At 37.9% G+C, this 16,430-nt stretch overlaps 2 protein-coding genes across 18 annotated transcripts; one reads left to right on the top strand and one right to left on the bottom strand.

The window, feature by feature from the left end:
* Positions 1-313: 313 nt before the first annotated feature.
* LOC103706168 (uncharacterized) lies at positions 314-16,175 on the top strand. Of its 17 annotated transcripts, none has more exons than XR_015976682.2 (9): positions 343-684; positions 822-934; positions 2,503-2,574; positions 3,230-3,265; positions 8,753-8,798; positions 9,447-9,534; positions 9,650-9,707; positions 10,177-10,295; positions 16,123-16,166. XR_015976682.2 is itself a non-coding variant. In XM_008790202.6 (8 exons), the coding sequence occupies exons 1-8, from the start codon at positions 606-608 to the stop codon at positions 10,225-10,227; spliced, it is 543 nt and encodes a 180-aa protein (XP_008788424.2). In that variant the 5' UTR covers positions 343-605; the 3' UTR covers positions 10,228-10,548. The 17 variants fall into 17 exon arrangements, 12 of the variants coding, with proteins under 12 accessions (XP_088575172.1, XP_088575170.1, XP_088575178.1 ...); XR_015976681.2 differs by lacking the exon at positions 16,123-16,166 and adding an exon at positions 10,435-10,548; XR_015976683.2 differs by lacking the exons at positions 9,650-9,707; positions 16,123-16,166 and adding an exon at positions 10,435-10,548 and having other exon boundaries at positions 340-684; positions 9,415-9,534.
* On the bottom strand, positions 10,753-13,104 carry LOC103706167 (actin-depolymerizing factor 5-like). Its single transcript, XM_008790199.5, has 3 exons — positions 12,687-13,104; positions 12,353-12,609; positions 10,753-11,148 (listed from the first exon to the last, which is right to left on the bottom strand). Exons 1-3 carry the CDS (start codon positions 12,699-12,701, stop codon positions 10,995-10,997), a joined length of 426 nt encoding a protein of 141 aa, XP_008788421.1. The 5' UTR covers positions 12,702-13,104; the 3' UTR covers positions 10,753-10,994.
* Positions 16,176-16,430: the final 255 nt, after the last annotated feature.

Raw genomic sequence — 16,430 nt, forward strand, 5'->3', positions numbered from 1 at the left:
ACAAATTCTAGAGATGGCCACTTAGCCCAACAGGGCATATGGAAAATTTAGATTATAACCAAGACAACAGCTATTATCCTATCGCTTTCTTTTTTAAATTGTCAGAAAGGAAATAAAAAACTTGTTTGATATTCTAGTCCCGGCTCGTTGACCACGGGATGTCTGCCACGTTGGAGCCTGAAATTTGCACAGTCTGATACACGACACGTGCCACTTATTTGGGGCATGTTGCTTCTATCCGCTATTAAACGCAGTCTACTGGTGGTGCTACCGCAACAGCCAACAGATTTCGGCCACGTCATATGCTTTGGTTGCACGCTGCTAGTGGGGGGAGACCGGTTAAAGGCATTCCTTCTTAAATATTTGGTCGATTTGTCAACAATCTAATCCGGTCCGGACGGCTAGACGGACGACCATCGGATGTTAATCCAACGGCTTGCAAAACTGGAGCCACGTCGCGGCCGTCGTCCCGCGCTCTCGGCGGTCATCGTCGGCCCCATCACAAAACTTAAGGGCCAAACAACCAACCAAGGGCGGAGAAGCAGCGCGGGCAATACAACAAGCAGGTAGAAGAAAGAGCAAGTGCGCCGAGAGAGATCAAGAAGATGGGTTGGATCGGCGGAAACTTGGAGTCTATTCGATCTCTCCAGACGAAGCAAGCCCTCACCCAAGCTGTTAACCTCGGTTCGTACGAATGATTACGATTAGTTTCTATTAATTTATCTCACGAAGCGCTATACATTAACTTTTTTATAAAAAAATAATTTTAATTTGAAACGCGTGGTGTGACTATATTAAACTTTTCTGAGATTATTTTTCAGGTCTGGTTGTTACATCGGCATTGATATTATGGAGGGGATTGATGTGTGTTACCGGGACGGAGTCGCCTGTTGTGGTTGTTCTTTCTGGAAGCATGGAACCTGGCTTTCAGAGGGTGAGTCCTAGTTTTTATTTATTATGAAAAGCTCATTGCTTGGATAAAAGAATTGGTCATGAAGCATTCTTTTATAACAAGAGTATAGGTATGTGCTTCGTGTCCAATATAGTTGGCTGAACTGTAGGAGGTGTTTTCCATTTGGATTCTAGTTGATGATGCTATCTGATTTCTGAGACTGGGATGTTCAATGAGACATCTGTCAAAATGAATTGTTATCACATTTCATCTGGATTAAGGGCTTCGGTGTTAATCATGATGATGCACTATCTTGAGGATGAGATTAGATGGTTTTTAAGTTTAAGAAGTTAAGCAATGACCAACTCTTGTCATATCCATTTGTTTGGGAATTTTTTATTTAGTATTCGTATAAGATGGATTATATATTAAGTGTATAGAGGCAGGCAATCTTTTCTTTTTCGCAGTCATTTTAAAAGGATGAATTTCATGGTAAAATTAGATTCAAGTTATTTCCTTTTTCTGTTTTCTTCCTCGTCACTATTTCTCATTTCTTCTTTTTTTTTTAAAAAAAAATATATTATTACTTTTTTTTTTTTTTTGGTGAAGTGGGAGGCAACGCATTGAATTCTGCACAACTAAAGGAATCAGCTAATACAAGGGTAGAATCCAGAGCAATAGCAAGACCCAAAATCCAACAAAGATCCGCACCCCTTCCAGTCAGGCATTCAGCTGGTTGATTTCCTTAGTTTGTGTGAAACATGAAGCAGTTGTTTACAGGGAAGCCAATAATGCTGCTGACAGGGTTGCTGCTCATGTGGCTGATCACATTGGAGCTGTCCTGTGGGTGGCCTCATCAGTCATTCCCAGGTGCCTCCGTGACATTTTGGTGACTGATGCGAGTGGATGCATTTACTCCGGGCCATGTAAAGTAGCTGTCTCAAAAAGGAAAAAAAACATGAAGCAGTTACTTTGAAATTTGGTACTTAGTTTACCAATATTTATCTATATCGAATCTAAACAAGGATGGACAGACTATAGGATATGGTAAATTTGACATCCTTAAGAAATTGAAAGGATATATAGTATCTGGCCGATCCTTAAGAAGTTGAAAGGATTAGGCATTTCTTGGTGTCGATTCGTGAGTGAGGTAGGGGCACAGATGCAATCAATTGTTTGTTTGTAATTGCAACAATTATTATTGCTAACAGTGATTGAGCACACTCATATGAACACATACATTAAGATAAGTATGTATACTCGAAATATGATAAATGAATAAGTAATTATTCATTTATACATAATTACTTTATTCTTTTCCTTGTGATAACAAAATGGGCCTTTTGAATTAGGCCCCACCTGACTATGGAATAATTGGAACAAATGCATATGGAATAAGACAATATTTGTCTTCTGGATTCATTCTTACTAATGTGAAGACCCATCTTTAACACATTTTAGTATCAGATTACTCTTTTAACTTATGGTTTTCAAGGTCTAACGACACTTAATATTTGTATGCACATGTTTACAAATATTTCGTAAGTGAATAATTCTTTAATGTTTTCGAGTCTTCCTTAATCCACACCATCTGTTTGGTACTAGTGCAGGGTGATATTCTATTCTTGCACATGAATCAGGACCCTATTCGTGCTGGTGAAATAGTTGTATTTAATGTTGATGTAAGTGTTTACCTATATAATTTCAATTACAGCTCATAAAAGATTCCGACATTTTAAATATTACTTACAATCTTGGTAATGTTCTCTAGATTTTGCATGCATTCAATATATTGAAGTTCTTTCTCTAGCTTTTAGACTTTCATCTCATCCCTCAAATATTGATTGTGCATCCACTATGGAATTCAAGAAAAAAAACTACGTATGCCAATCATACTTGACATAGCCAACAAACTTTCTGCTCTCTCTCTCTCTCTGATACTCTTCACCATTCAATCCTTTTGAGGGTTGTATCTTATATGATGAAATTCTTGAATCCAAGTAGAAAGTTGTTCTTCATGCTCAAACTAAAGATTTCGGTACGGTAAAACTATATTATTTATAAACTATGTATTTTCCATTCAGATTTTTGCAGGAAAAATTAAACTTGTTGTTTGTTTGTTAATATGTTTGCTTTACATATGAAATTTCAACTTCTTCACTTTCAGATTGCTAATCCTTCTCATATTATACACAATGCTCAATAATAACCTGGCCTGTAAGGTGGAGCACTGAGTACAAGCTTTAGTTCCTAAGAATGCATTTTTCCCCCCTTTTTTATTAATGTTGCAGATGTTTTTTCCCCTAGCATGTTAATGCTATTATTTATTTGTGTCAGGGAAAAGACATTCCCATTGTTCATCGTGTAATTGAAGTAAGTCTTTTCTCCTGCTTCGTTCCTTCATTCATCAAACTTTAAGTACATTAAATATTCTTGGTATGATCAGAATAGGCAAGGTAATGCTTATAAGTAATCAGGGTCTCTGTCTCTTCATTACTCTTAGTTATGACTTATGAGGCTTTCTAAGATGAATTTATTCTTCTATTTCATTTGCCCATCAATTTTGATTTCATCTACATCTCTTGGTATTTCACTAATCTAAGCTTCAGGGCCTTCTAAAATTTAAATATGATTAATTGTCAATGACTTATTACAGTTCTACATAAGTAATCTATTAACTTTTAGTAATGTTGAGATTGCATGTCAGTTATGCTATACTGGACAAGTTGATTTAGCTTTTGGTCCTTTTAAGTTGCTTTTCTTTTTATGTTAAATCCATGTATATTATGGCATCTTGAAGGATTGCACATACCAGAATAACTTTGAACTCTTTCCGGTCAACAATCCACTGTTGTTTGTTGAATTTGAATAAACTATTTTTTACCCTGATAGACTCTTTTAATCTAAATATCTTTTCCATTATGTAATGCTGAGAATGGTCTTCAATTCACATTTTCAATGCTTAATCTGCAACCTTGTAAAGGGAAGACAAACATTAATGTTGTTGACCATATAGCAGTTATGTTCTGAGCATCTTAACTGAATCACATTTCAGTTTGGGCTTCTGAAAGATGCAGACCATCAATAGCAGTGAATACCATCTGTATGATCCGATACTCTTGACTGTATTTGGCAATAGAACAATCATTTTGATTTGAAAGATTGCAGAGAGAGGGGGGGAAACTTGGGGATAAAATAAGATTACTAGAACATAGTTTGAGAACACATGTATCAATAATAAAATCTTCAAATCTTGTGTCACTGAACCTTGCACACCTGTTTTTATCATTGACAGTGACACTATATCATGCTACCTCCTTTTCCACAGCCCCCACTATCAAATATTTTCATGTAGCACTACCTTGATCATGAAGAACATCTTATAGATATTTTATGTAATTTCAAGGTCAAAAGTAGGCCCCTGCTTCATCATCATCATTTACATCTTAACAGTGCTACTTCTAATGGAAGATGTTGAAATGCTCCCTTGAGACGTCATTATCCTTTGGAAAACTCATGATGTTGCGCATGAGTACGTGAACTTGTATGCGTACCATTATAGTACTTGTTTGCTTTAGACTCTTAAGATTCTTCCAGCCCAAGTACTTGAAAGCCATAAGAGAGAGTCACACCTATAATCAATTTTTATGGACATGCAGCATTCCTATGGTGCATGTTCTATCTCTGAGTTGTTCGCTCTCCTCCATTTTTGCCCCTCTTCATCATTCTTATGTCTTGATCATAATATTAAGCTTCATGCCATCATGATGGATTTATTTCAAGTATTGCTTTTTGTCTTGCATTATATGAGGTGCCACAATTCCTTATTATTCTGGCTTCTACATAACCTTCTGTCTTCACATCCTCACCTTCTAGAACTTTGGGCCTTGACTGCATATATCAACACAAGGCAACTTTTATAAGTCCTTGATTATATACATGCACTTCTCTTGCTCAAACTTTATTATGAGCTCCAAGTCAGCAACATATCTCCCTTTTCCATAGCCACCTCTAAATATACTAACACACATTGTGTTAAGAATTATACTGCAAGGCAAGGTTTAAAGTACTGGTATTGATAACCCATACTGATACTTTACAGTACAGTACCATAACAATACATGCTATGCTGACACATAAAATCAGGGTAGTAAGCATGTGTTAGTATGGTATCAATATGAGGGGTGTACTTGTATCGGTTTCTTAGTGGTAAGATTTAGTACCGCCGGTACTCACTGGTACTTGCATCCTTGTTGCAAGTTGCTCTCCTTATTGGTTTCAGTTAGCTAGCTCTAGCAATCATTGCCTTCACCTAGCTCTAGATCAAGACAATTGCCTGCTTGGATGTAGATATGACACTCACCTTTATTTAGATTTTTGCTTTGATATTAGCTGTTACAGAATTAGCTTTCGTAAGATTTAATATTTGTGAAACACTAACTCACCACCCTTATATGTGAGATCGCCTCGCCCATCACTTTCATCCAGGCCTCTGCTCAGCATTTATGATTCCTAGAATCGAACCCACATTTTTAGCACCAGAAGACACAGCAAGGACATCAAGCTTGTCACCCATTTCTTGATTTGTTTTGAAACTGAATCTAAGCCCAGTTATATGTGAAGGATGTTACTCTTGTATATATAGCTCTACCTATCTAGGCATCTTATATCTGATGAATGGAAAACAATGGTCAAATACCATGTAAATATTTGAACATATTTTACATATTACATATTTGAACTTCATTATCATTGTCCTTACCATCATCACCATAACCACCACCATTATCATCATCGGTGTCATCATCATTGTGGGCATCATCATCAATAACTTTTATGTTTTTCGAGTTCACTATAGAGAAATATGCAATAAACAACTCTATAGTATTCTAGTTTTCCTCAGACCTACACTAAAAAAGATTATAGCACTCAGGAACCTCATGTGATCTTGTAAGATCCAAGATTATATATATACATTCTTGGCTTCCTTGGATATTCCATGCATACGTAGCTTTAGGAAATGCTATCGTGCCTTATGTCCTTGGTACCTATTCTAATGCATGATCATGGGTCTTTGAATGCAATAGTCACTTTAGCCTATCTGCACACGCATCTATTGGTGAAATATGGCCTAGAAATTACTATGTTCCTATTTCTATAAATTTAGAATAGTATTATAAAAGAAAAAAAATACTAAAAGAAAATTAGAAGATTGAAAAAATCTTGCCTGGATCGAGGCGTGTGATTGACACTGCCCTAAGAACGTGATTTATCCTCTACATATGGGTTTGCGGCGATCTTGTCCTCAAAGTACAACCTGGCTCAGCCCAATCCTCCTCCAACAAGCACGATGAGGTTTGACCTGAATGATTTCCTTCAGTTGCCTAGAAAAGGAAGAAGAAAGTGGAAGAAACTTGGAAACTCGGAAGCAATGCGCCATGAGAGATAAAGTATCAGAGGGAGTGGATGTGATGTGTTCGGATATGTTCCATTGCCCACGCCCCACCTTGCCATTTAAATGGGCACGGCACAGCCAGTTGGCCTTACCAAGCCGAGCCGAGCGTGTGCATGCGCGTGTTGTCACCAGTCCGCTTCCCTCAAAGCCCAACTTGGCCTTAATGGGATGGGGTTTCCGTTTAAGCAAGAAGACTTGCTTTCTCATATTTGATGTGGGACAAAAAAGGAAGGAATTTTAAAGCTTTTGAAACAACTAACAATTAAGGGATAAGATTAGTTTTTTTATTTTTAAAATTTAAATCTTTTCAAATTAAAACTTCCAACAGCATCCTCATTGTCTCGTGTCTTGACAGCAATTTATAAGTTCTTGCTTTTCTTGCAATATACTTATTCTTCAGTATAGATCTGAAGATTTTTATAGAGAAAAGAAGGGACTTTAATAATTTTACTTAAACTCATTTTTTGGGTAAACTGTAATTTGATGAAATCCTTGCCAGTCTACTCAAGTTTTTGTAAGATTGGAGCAAAATCTAGCAACACATGGCCTTGGTCAAAAGAAATGAGATATTTCTCATGGCCAAAAAATGACGGAAAGTAAGTAAAAATGGTCAAAAACCTGTAATCCTCCTTCATTCAGGGGCAGGAATGGTTTTTGCATGTTACAACCAGTTTTTGCCTAAACCTACTCTAACGATTCCTGTTTTGGCTGACACATACCAGTGGCAGTCAGAAACTGAAGCCTATTTATTCCTCACTCCTTTGTGCCATCTTCTTCCCATTTTGGGTTCATTGCTTGATCATTTTATTGTTCCAAATCAACAACCTAGAAAATAATCATCAACAACATGGAAATACTTATGACTTTATGAATCTAGCAAGAAAAGATGGAAGGATATGCAGCTGCTGATTGGGAATTTTCTTTAATGAACAATAGAGTAACCATAATCTACTAAAGTTTCTTGGATGTAAATGCTTAACTTTTAACTATTATGGAGAACTAAGAAATAGAGTGGACCAGTCAGATAATGTCTAGAAGTTAGGTTTTCATTGAAAAAAGTTACATTTTTTATTGACCAAGCAGTTGGACATGTAGCCAGCTATCCAATCTTTTAGTAAAGAATAAGCAAGTTAGTTTGGAGCGACATAAGTTAAAGGTAGAAAGTAACTGATTCATATCTATCGATCAATGGTTCAGGTTGCAAGAATGTTAACCGAAGCTTTTGAGATGGTCTGACTCATTCAATGTCATTGCAAGGATTTATATCTATGGCTTAAGAGGGAATGTTGAAGATTTGATAGCTAGGTTGTTGTTAATTATGTGCAAGCGATAGTTCTAATGGTGGTTCGAATTCTTTCTAAGTGATTTGCTGTGTATGGCTCTTGCCTTATCTCTGTTTGGCCTAATTTTAGCCCAAAAATATGCAACAACTCCAGGAGAACACTGCTTCAGGGCATTTTGATCTGTTATGTATGATAAGGTTTTTTCAACATATTAATCGAGGCAGACAGGCATGCAAATAGTCTGATTGAACAGACCATGCAGTTGCTCTGCCTTAGCTTTTTCTTTTCCCTCTTCTATCTACCTTCTTCTTTGATTGCCTTCATTCTTATTTAATTTTTTCTTGTCTACACCATCCTTAGAGGCTTAGAGCTCCAACTTAGGAAAACATATGCTTATTTTATTATCTTGTGTGTTAGTGTTTGAGGCCTAGAACAGACTTCTTATGTGATTTCATGATGCTCTGAAGTCTCATTATTTGAGATGCCAATGTTGTTGGCTTGTTGCTCTTAAAGAAAACTCATAGCTGGTATCCTAAACAGGGATAAGTGGGTCTGGTCTGTTTTTGGTTTCGTGACCTTGACAGACTCACTCAGTACATTTGGCATTGCTTTAATTCAGTTTCATGTTAGGTCTGAATTTTATAGACTTTGATGTGAACTCTGTTCAGGTTCCTTCAAGTTTGGTTAAGTCTATTTGGATCATATTTCTTTTCACCATATCCATCGTTCCAGGTTGGTGAATAAGGTTTACTTTTGGGTCCCAGACCTTTTCTATGGATCTATATTTCTTTTCCAGTTTGGCCTTGATCTACACAAACCCTCTTATGCTCTGATGACAAGTAAATTCTTGTTATTCTTGTCAAATCTTAGTAATGATGCCTGTGATGCCATTCTTACTATCTACTGTAAGATCAGAGCATTATTCACATTGATCCTGACCTATATGCTGCAAATCTAGTTGTAGTAACTTACCTGACTGTTTTGCCACTGTTCAGATTTAACTGTAAGTTTCTTTGTCTGCGTTCCTACAGGAAGATTCTCATAATTTCTTCACTAGAAATTGATACTATTTCTCATTGGTTTTTCATAAGCTTTAATTTTGTTCCTTAATTTTGTACCCAGGTCCATGAGCGGCAAGACACAGGAGAAGTTGATGTTCTCACAAAAGGTATGAAAAATATTGTACCCTTTACTCAAGAATTTAGGAAACCATTATGAACCTTATGATAATCTGCATGACTAATAAAAATTCAATAATCCTGCTGGTAAACCTCTTTAATTCCGCCATGTTGATGCCATGCAAATTTTCAGTTTTCCATCCTTGACAAAGGAAATGAGAACAAAATTGTCAGAAATGTGCAAAATATTATGCTTTGTTCATTGTCCTACACTTTCTACCTCAATAACATTGCTTTGATTTTCTACTGGGATGTATTCACTACTAATTATTATCAGAGCAATATTCTTTTGTGCTAGAATGCCTGTACAGATCTTGAGTATTATTGCTTTTATGTTTTCTCTGTTGATCCTCAGAGACATCAACTGTGAGAAAATATGATGCCTAGTTTCATAATGTCGAGGCAGAGAGCCATTGGTTCGTACATCTAGAAGTTTAAGATTAATTAGTCAAAGAGATAGATACACCTAGAAATATAAATATGTGTAATGTGAGAAATAAATGGTAAGACTAGGAATATCTGGAAACCTAAGAAAGCGAAATTATTAAACTAGGATTCTGCCCTCAATTTTTTCTCATTCCATACTGGTTTTGTAGTGTTCATCAGTGAACAGTTACATTTATGGGTTTGAACATCAGGAGATAATAATGAAGAAGATGATAGGCTTCTTTATCCTTACGGTCAGCTTTGGCTTCAGAAGCATCATATCACAGGGCGAGCTATAGGGTAAGAATTAGTTATTACATTTTAACATCATATTCTTCTTATAATATTTGTTTTTTTGGCATGTCCACTTTTGTATTTTTACTTATTTCTTTACTTCAAAATTGGATCGATACAGAGTTTTGCCATATGTTGGATGGGTTACCATTATCATGAATGAGAAGCCAGTTATTAAGGTATGCTGTCTTGAGAATAGCCAACATAAATTTATGCTTGGAAGGAGGAATTGACATGTTCTAATTAGTGACTTTGACATCTGAATTTCATCCCAGCCATTTATTAAAGAAGTTATTGAATAGGAAAACAGGTGTATTCAAACTTGTTTTAACATATATAAAAAATGACCAAGGGTAAAAGACTGGAACAAACTTGGCTTGTTTGAATGATTAATATATTAGGTTGTTGTCATGGTTTGTTCAAAAATGTCTTTATCAATGTAATTCTTCTCACTTCTGTATCTTGTTAAACTGTCTTTTCTTAAGCATAATCACTTTAGGTGTGTTCATCTTTTTCGCTGATAACTCCATCTCAACATATTGCCGATCCAGAATAATATATGGAGCTATCCTGTTGTAGTTATTTTCAGGTTCAGGCCGCTTTGTTTTCAACTTTTTTTTTTCTCCTCTTTCTCTGTTTTTTTGGCAGTACTTAATCATTGGTGCATTGGGATTGATGATTATGACATCAAAGGAGTAGAAATGTTGCAGGGGAATCAGAACTGCATTCAACTATCCAACACTTCAATTTTTAGTCAACAGCAATTTGTGAGACTCCTTTTCATCTTTTACATTGCTTGTCATTTGATTATTTTTTTTAATAAATCAAATTCAGGAGCGTTATGCCTTAAATTTTTACGATATTGTTGGTGGCAAGTGCTTTTGACTCCTCTTTCTTTTGTAGCAGATGGGGATATAGGATAAGCTAGCTGTTTATGAGACACATGCTTGATTTAGTCATATATTCACATGCCATCAGACATAAGACTTATCGATCAAATATTTCAAATTCTTCCTCTTTTATGCCTAAAAGCACTCTAATATTTTGGATGTGGCCCAAGCCTGGTCTTTGGGCTTGCCTACAAAACGATTTATGCCCTGTTGGTCCAGTTATTTTTCAAGCCAGGCCTAGGTTTGCTTGGGGAAAAAATACGCAGCCTAGAATCCGGTCCATTAGTGCTGGTATGATCGCACCTAGAAAAGCTCAGAAAGCTCTCCGGTGCATTAGTACTTTTGATTAACTTATATTTCGAAGAGAGAACTAACAGCGCTGCTTGTCTTTATTCTCTTTCTCACATCACAACAATACAAGCAGACTATATTAATAGAAATGACGAAGGGTAGGTTACCAGGCCTCCCTCCTTGGTGAGAATCTAATGGTGACATGAAGTTTTGATATGTACATAAGAAGTTTGACATATTTAATAAGCAAGGAGAGAAGCACAGTCAGCAAGCAGTTTTAGCTGCTCATTGGGCCCGTTTTCTGATAACATCATCAAATCCCATCTCAGTGGGATCCGTGGCCTGCACCTCATAACAGACTCCGTCGAGCGCCCTCCTCAGCCATTGTTTTGAGGTGGCATACAGCATCTTTGCTCTTACCCTTGATGCAGTTGGAGACCTGGGGAGAAGAAAAAAAAAAAAGGCAAATCCGTTCAATTAATTCTAATCCGTTATCATTTGGGCAACAACAAGTATGCTATGGGGCCAGTGGTTCAGCATAGTTAACAACAAATAAGTTTGTCAGCAGTGTAGATTAAGGAATGCAGTAACAAAGACAGTAACAAGCATGATCTCAACCCGAAGATATATCATATAGGTTTGGCAAGGTTAGCAGTGTAGATTAACATTAAGTCCTTGTGTCTCTATCTCAAAGCTCGGGCAAATCAAGTGCATCTAACATGGTCCCCGCCCCCTGCGCCCCGCAAGGTCCTGACCCCTTCGAATCACTCTCTCTCCACGCTCCCTTCTCTCTCGATCGATTGATCTTCCACCATGACCGAGGTCCTCCCTCTTTGTCATGATGGGAGCTTCGAAGCTCCATGGTATGTAATGTGAATGACCAACAATGATGGTTGATCGACCTTGATAGTGATTTCGACTCCAACGTAGCCAAAGAGGTATAGCTTTTTCTTTTTCTCTCTCTCTCTTTCTCGCTCTCCACCTCTCCACCATCCTTTCTTCTATTCTTCTTCTCTCTAACCCCAATTCTCCTAAAGTCAGGGTTTTCTCTCTCTCTCCCTCCCTTCCTCTTTCTTTCTCTCTCTCCCCCTCCCTCACCCTCCTCTCTCTCTTCCTTCCTCTCCTGTTGTGGTACGCTCTGGCATGATACAATATGGATTTGTACCATACCAAATTGGTAGCCGGCCGGTACAAGCTGCGATATCAATCTTAATGTACGCCTGTACATGAAGGGAAAAAATATACATCATGGATATTTAGCATTCAGGATTGGTATTTTTGAGTAAAGAATTGGCGCTATCAATTTCTTTGCCATCATAGGCCAGTCTGAAAATCTGATCCACCTATGTGATGAGCTCTTCAATTGCTTTTCTTAACACATCGCGGTTCCGTTGCATCCACATCTAGGCTTATTAATTTTCGAGACCACGTCAACCTAAACTTGTACGTATAATAACCATGTCTATAGATTTCTCATTCTGCTGCAGAAACCTGTGTTTCCCGGACGTTCATTATTCTACTATTTCTCTTATAAAAAAAAAACGGGAAATTACTTTCCCGTCCCTCAAAAGAACTCCTATCTTAACAACCACTGAGAGTCAGAGAGAGAGAGAGAGAGAGAGAGAGAGAGAGAGAGAGAGAACCAGGTGATAAAGAAGATTTTGCTCTTCCGGCATTTGTCGACGACAAAGTCGAAGTCGAAGACAGCATAGCGGCAGTCGTCGTTTGGGAGGGAGGCAGCAAGCTCTTCGTATCCCTCGCCAGGACCTCCCACCCTATCCACCATCACAGATCTCGACCTCTCGTCGATCTTGTACACGACGTATCGGTGAACCCGCTTCCACTTCATGGCCATGAACGACTGCCGGCACTCCTCCGTCACTCTCATCCCCTCGCTTGCCTGCCATCGGAAAAACTAATCAAAAGCCTTTCGAAGCAAACTCGACGAACTCCATAGACGACATACGTCGGTATTACCATCTTGAAAGCCATAGCAATGGTTGCAATGGGGCTTGTGGAGCTCCGGCTCCGGGCTTTCTTAGCTCGCCGGCGGGATCTGGAGGCTCGAGGGTCGGGAGTATCCGAGTATATATAGACCCCTGGACTTTAGAATCGTCGTAGTCCTTATCTAAAGGCGCCCTATTTCCATGTGGGGGAGCCGAAAAAGTTGGTAGGATAGATACGCTAGTATCTATGTTAGATCTCGAATCTGGCTGAGTCCTATCTGGATACGTCGTGTTAAATGTTGGTTATATTGTGTTTACTTTTAATCTTTCGAAAAAAAAATAAAATATGATGCTTATTTTCGACAAGAGGGCGACTTTAAGGAGGAGATTTGTGGTGGAATCCTTCACTAAAGCACACGTCATAACAAGCCAGAATTTGTCGTATTACACTGAAGCAATCCAGTAATCTGTAACCTATGGTATTGCGATTTTGTAGCTTATAGTGTTTGATGCAATGGACTCGTCCGGGTGGTCTTCTCCCATTTTTTTAGGTTGGCGAAACCTCTCCAGACTTGAGGGATCATGATTTGATCCAAATGAATACAGTGAAGTAGTAAAAATAATAATTAGATTTAGTGAGTTCATTACGGTTTTTGGATTTGGTTGTGTGTCGGGACAACAATTCTGATCTTCCTGGCTTGTTTCCGCTGGATCACGCTGCAATTAGGTGTCATCAGCCCTTGAAATTCTTCCATGAGCACCTCAAGTTAGTTTGTGTTATGCCTTTAAGTGTTTCATCCGGCCCATTAAGCAATTGTTAAACCGCATGCCATCTTGTGACTAAAACTTTTTGATTTGAAGGAAAAATATACACATGGTTTCCATATATTTTGTTGGGATCAAATCATAGGAAACATATTTTAAAGGTTGATTTTGCTCTTATAAGTTATAGCTGCAAAACCTTGGAGAAGGGCTGGTTTTGCTCCTTCAACGGAATGCATGCAACTGAATGAACATTCAAATTAGAGTTGAAATGCCTCATGATGCTGAAAAGACATTGTTCTATTATACTTAAAAAATGTATTGATTTGCTTTTTGCATGCTTAAAGGGAACTCAAAACATTTTTAGGTTGTAGCTTTGACCACATAGAGCTAGGCCAAATATGCTCGGACCAATTCTCAAACCAGCTATGGGCTTGATTGGAGCTCTTTTTGCCCAGCAAATGTCTGGGTTCATTTCTTCGATGATCTCAAGGCCTTCATTAGATTTCTATCCAACAATTAACATGCGATTCTCTGAACCAGTACCAAAGGTCGTATCGGTTGGTGATTGGTTCGATATGGTATTGCAATATATTGTACTAAGCCAAGGTGTCCCAGGAACCAAGGAAAGGGAGGGGGGAGAGAGAGAGGAGGGGGAGAGAGAGAAAAGAAGAGAAGAGGGAGGAAGGGAGGTGCACCGGTACCCTAACCCTAGACGTGCAGCCCGTGCTAAACCCCAACCCTAGCCAGCATCGTAGGGTTGAAATCAGATCAAATACTAATATATCTATATCCATATTTATTTTATTTGACAAATACAGATATGGATATAGATGTTAGTTGCATGCAAAAAATTCATATCCATATTCGTTTTAAATAGATACATATATAAATTGGATATTGGAAGTATAGACACAAATGTAAATATAAGTCGGATAAAACTTTATGGCTGCAGAATTAAAGATATTACTATGCAGATGATAAATCAAATTAATAGCATATTAATGTAGTCATTTATTTCTCTTAAAAAATTATGAGTGCTATAATAAATAGAGTTAGATATTTGGATATGGATTGGATAGTTTTTTTAATGAATATAGATATGGATACAGATAATAGTTAGATACTCAAATTTTTATTCATATTTAGTTAGATTCAGATATGAAAATAGATCCATATGGATATTTTCATCTTTATAGCATCGTCGTCGTCATCACGAAGCCACCATTAGAGATTTTTTTGTTTTAAAAAAAGAAAACTAGATCGACCGGCTAAACTATCTCGATAATTGATCGGTTTAGTTTGGTGCATCTCAACTATCCGATTTGGGATAGTTCGACGGTCCTTAGTCTATAGTATAGCTTAGACAGACCAACAAGTGACATTGGTGAATGTAACCATTGGAGTTTGGTCCCAGTCTTGGATCCAGCAGCCTCATCGAGTTCTGTTCATTCTTTGCTCGATTACACCCAAGAGAGGGCACGGGGATCCTGTCCCCCGTCCACCGACACTGAATCTTAGCATACAAACGGCTACTTCGAGACATGCAAGCGTACAAGGAGAAGAAGATTGTGGGTGGCACACAGTCTCTGCATTCGGTAAGTGTTGCAAAATTCAAGAAGGCTTTTCAGCAAAATCGATGTTAACTTCTCGGACTAGGCTTGTGGTCCTTTACCTAGTGGGGTAATCGTGATACGACTCCCAATGTGCTTGTATGAGCCGAAGGTAGCAAACCCCCGCAGAATCATAGAATGGTCATTCCTAGAAACATTTTATCGCCATTAAGTTGGATATGGTGCATGTGGGAAAAGGGAGGTACCTTTTCTTTCTTCTGTGCAGAAGAGCTGTGTTGAAGCCTTAGAATTTAGAACAAGTATCGCGTATCTATAAGCAGGGGGGCCGTGGCCAAGAAGCAGCCAACTAACTGCCCCCTTCAATCCGGCCTTTATTCGCTGTGCGAACAAAGTCTTGAAACTGAAGGTATATAGGGGCATTCTGGGCAGGCCGTAAGAAGCCGTTTTTAGAAAGTTTGGACCAATCGCAGCTTAAATCAATCATTTGTCCATATGAATTCTATGGCCATTGCATTTCTAAGGTCGAGTTAGTCGTGGCCTCATGGAGCCATTATTTGGGCAAGACAATTTTTCCATGGTTTAATGTCTTCACCACCAACTATCGACTAGCTGATTAATCTCAAAATGTGTAAAAAAAATATATAATATATATAAATAAATCTACCTTATCCTATTAGCTTAAGCTTTAAGGACAAGTGGTGATTTCAATATGGTATCAGAGTAGAGGTCATGAGTTTGAATCCTGTCTCCGCACTCTTTAACCCTATTATTAGAAAAATTTCACATGTTGGGCTCACCCATTAAAAGAAAAGTCCGGACCACATATAAGGGGGAGTGGTAAAAAAATATATAAATAAATCTACCTTATCCTATTAGCTTAAGCTTTTAAGATAAGTAGTGATTTCAACAAAATGTAAGTAAACGTCGTTGCAGTCTATTTAGTTCTATTTGCATTAGCTGCTTGACCTTTTAGGACCAAGAAGATGGCTGGAGGATGACAATCCCATCCAGCATGGCAGGATTAAGCAAATTTTATGACCAGCTATCAACATGACATTTATCCTTCACTCAAATATTTTATTCATGAACAGTGACCAACCTTTTATAAACTTTGGATTTGATTTAATGCAGAAATCGTTGCCTTGATTATTTACTGATTGGAGCCTTTTAAGATGGCGTTTGTTTTTGAAGCACGAGCACGGCACATGTAATGTAGGCGACAGGATGGAAGGATGAGATATGCATGAGGAAACATGAATTATTTGGAAGCATGGATGACTGCGATCTTCCATCCGACTATAAAACTACTTTGCTAGTAGTTAACTCAACAAGAACACTCTCAGCTTTGATTAGCACATTTGTTGGATAGGTTGAGATGCAGAGATTGCTATTCCTATATGTTGCTGCCAATTTCCGGCTCGCTGATGTGGGCTACTTTT

The sequence above is a fragment of the Phoenix dactylifera genome, chromosome 3 (genome assembly GCF_051530095.1).
Source record: "Phoenix dactylifera cultivar Ajwa chromosome 3, Ajwa_hap1_PhDact_Kaust_v1.1, whole genome shotgun sequence".
NCBI lineage: Eukaryota > Viridiplantae > Streptophyta > Magnoliopsida > Arecales > Arecaceae > Phoenix > Phoenix dactylifera.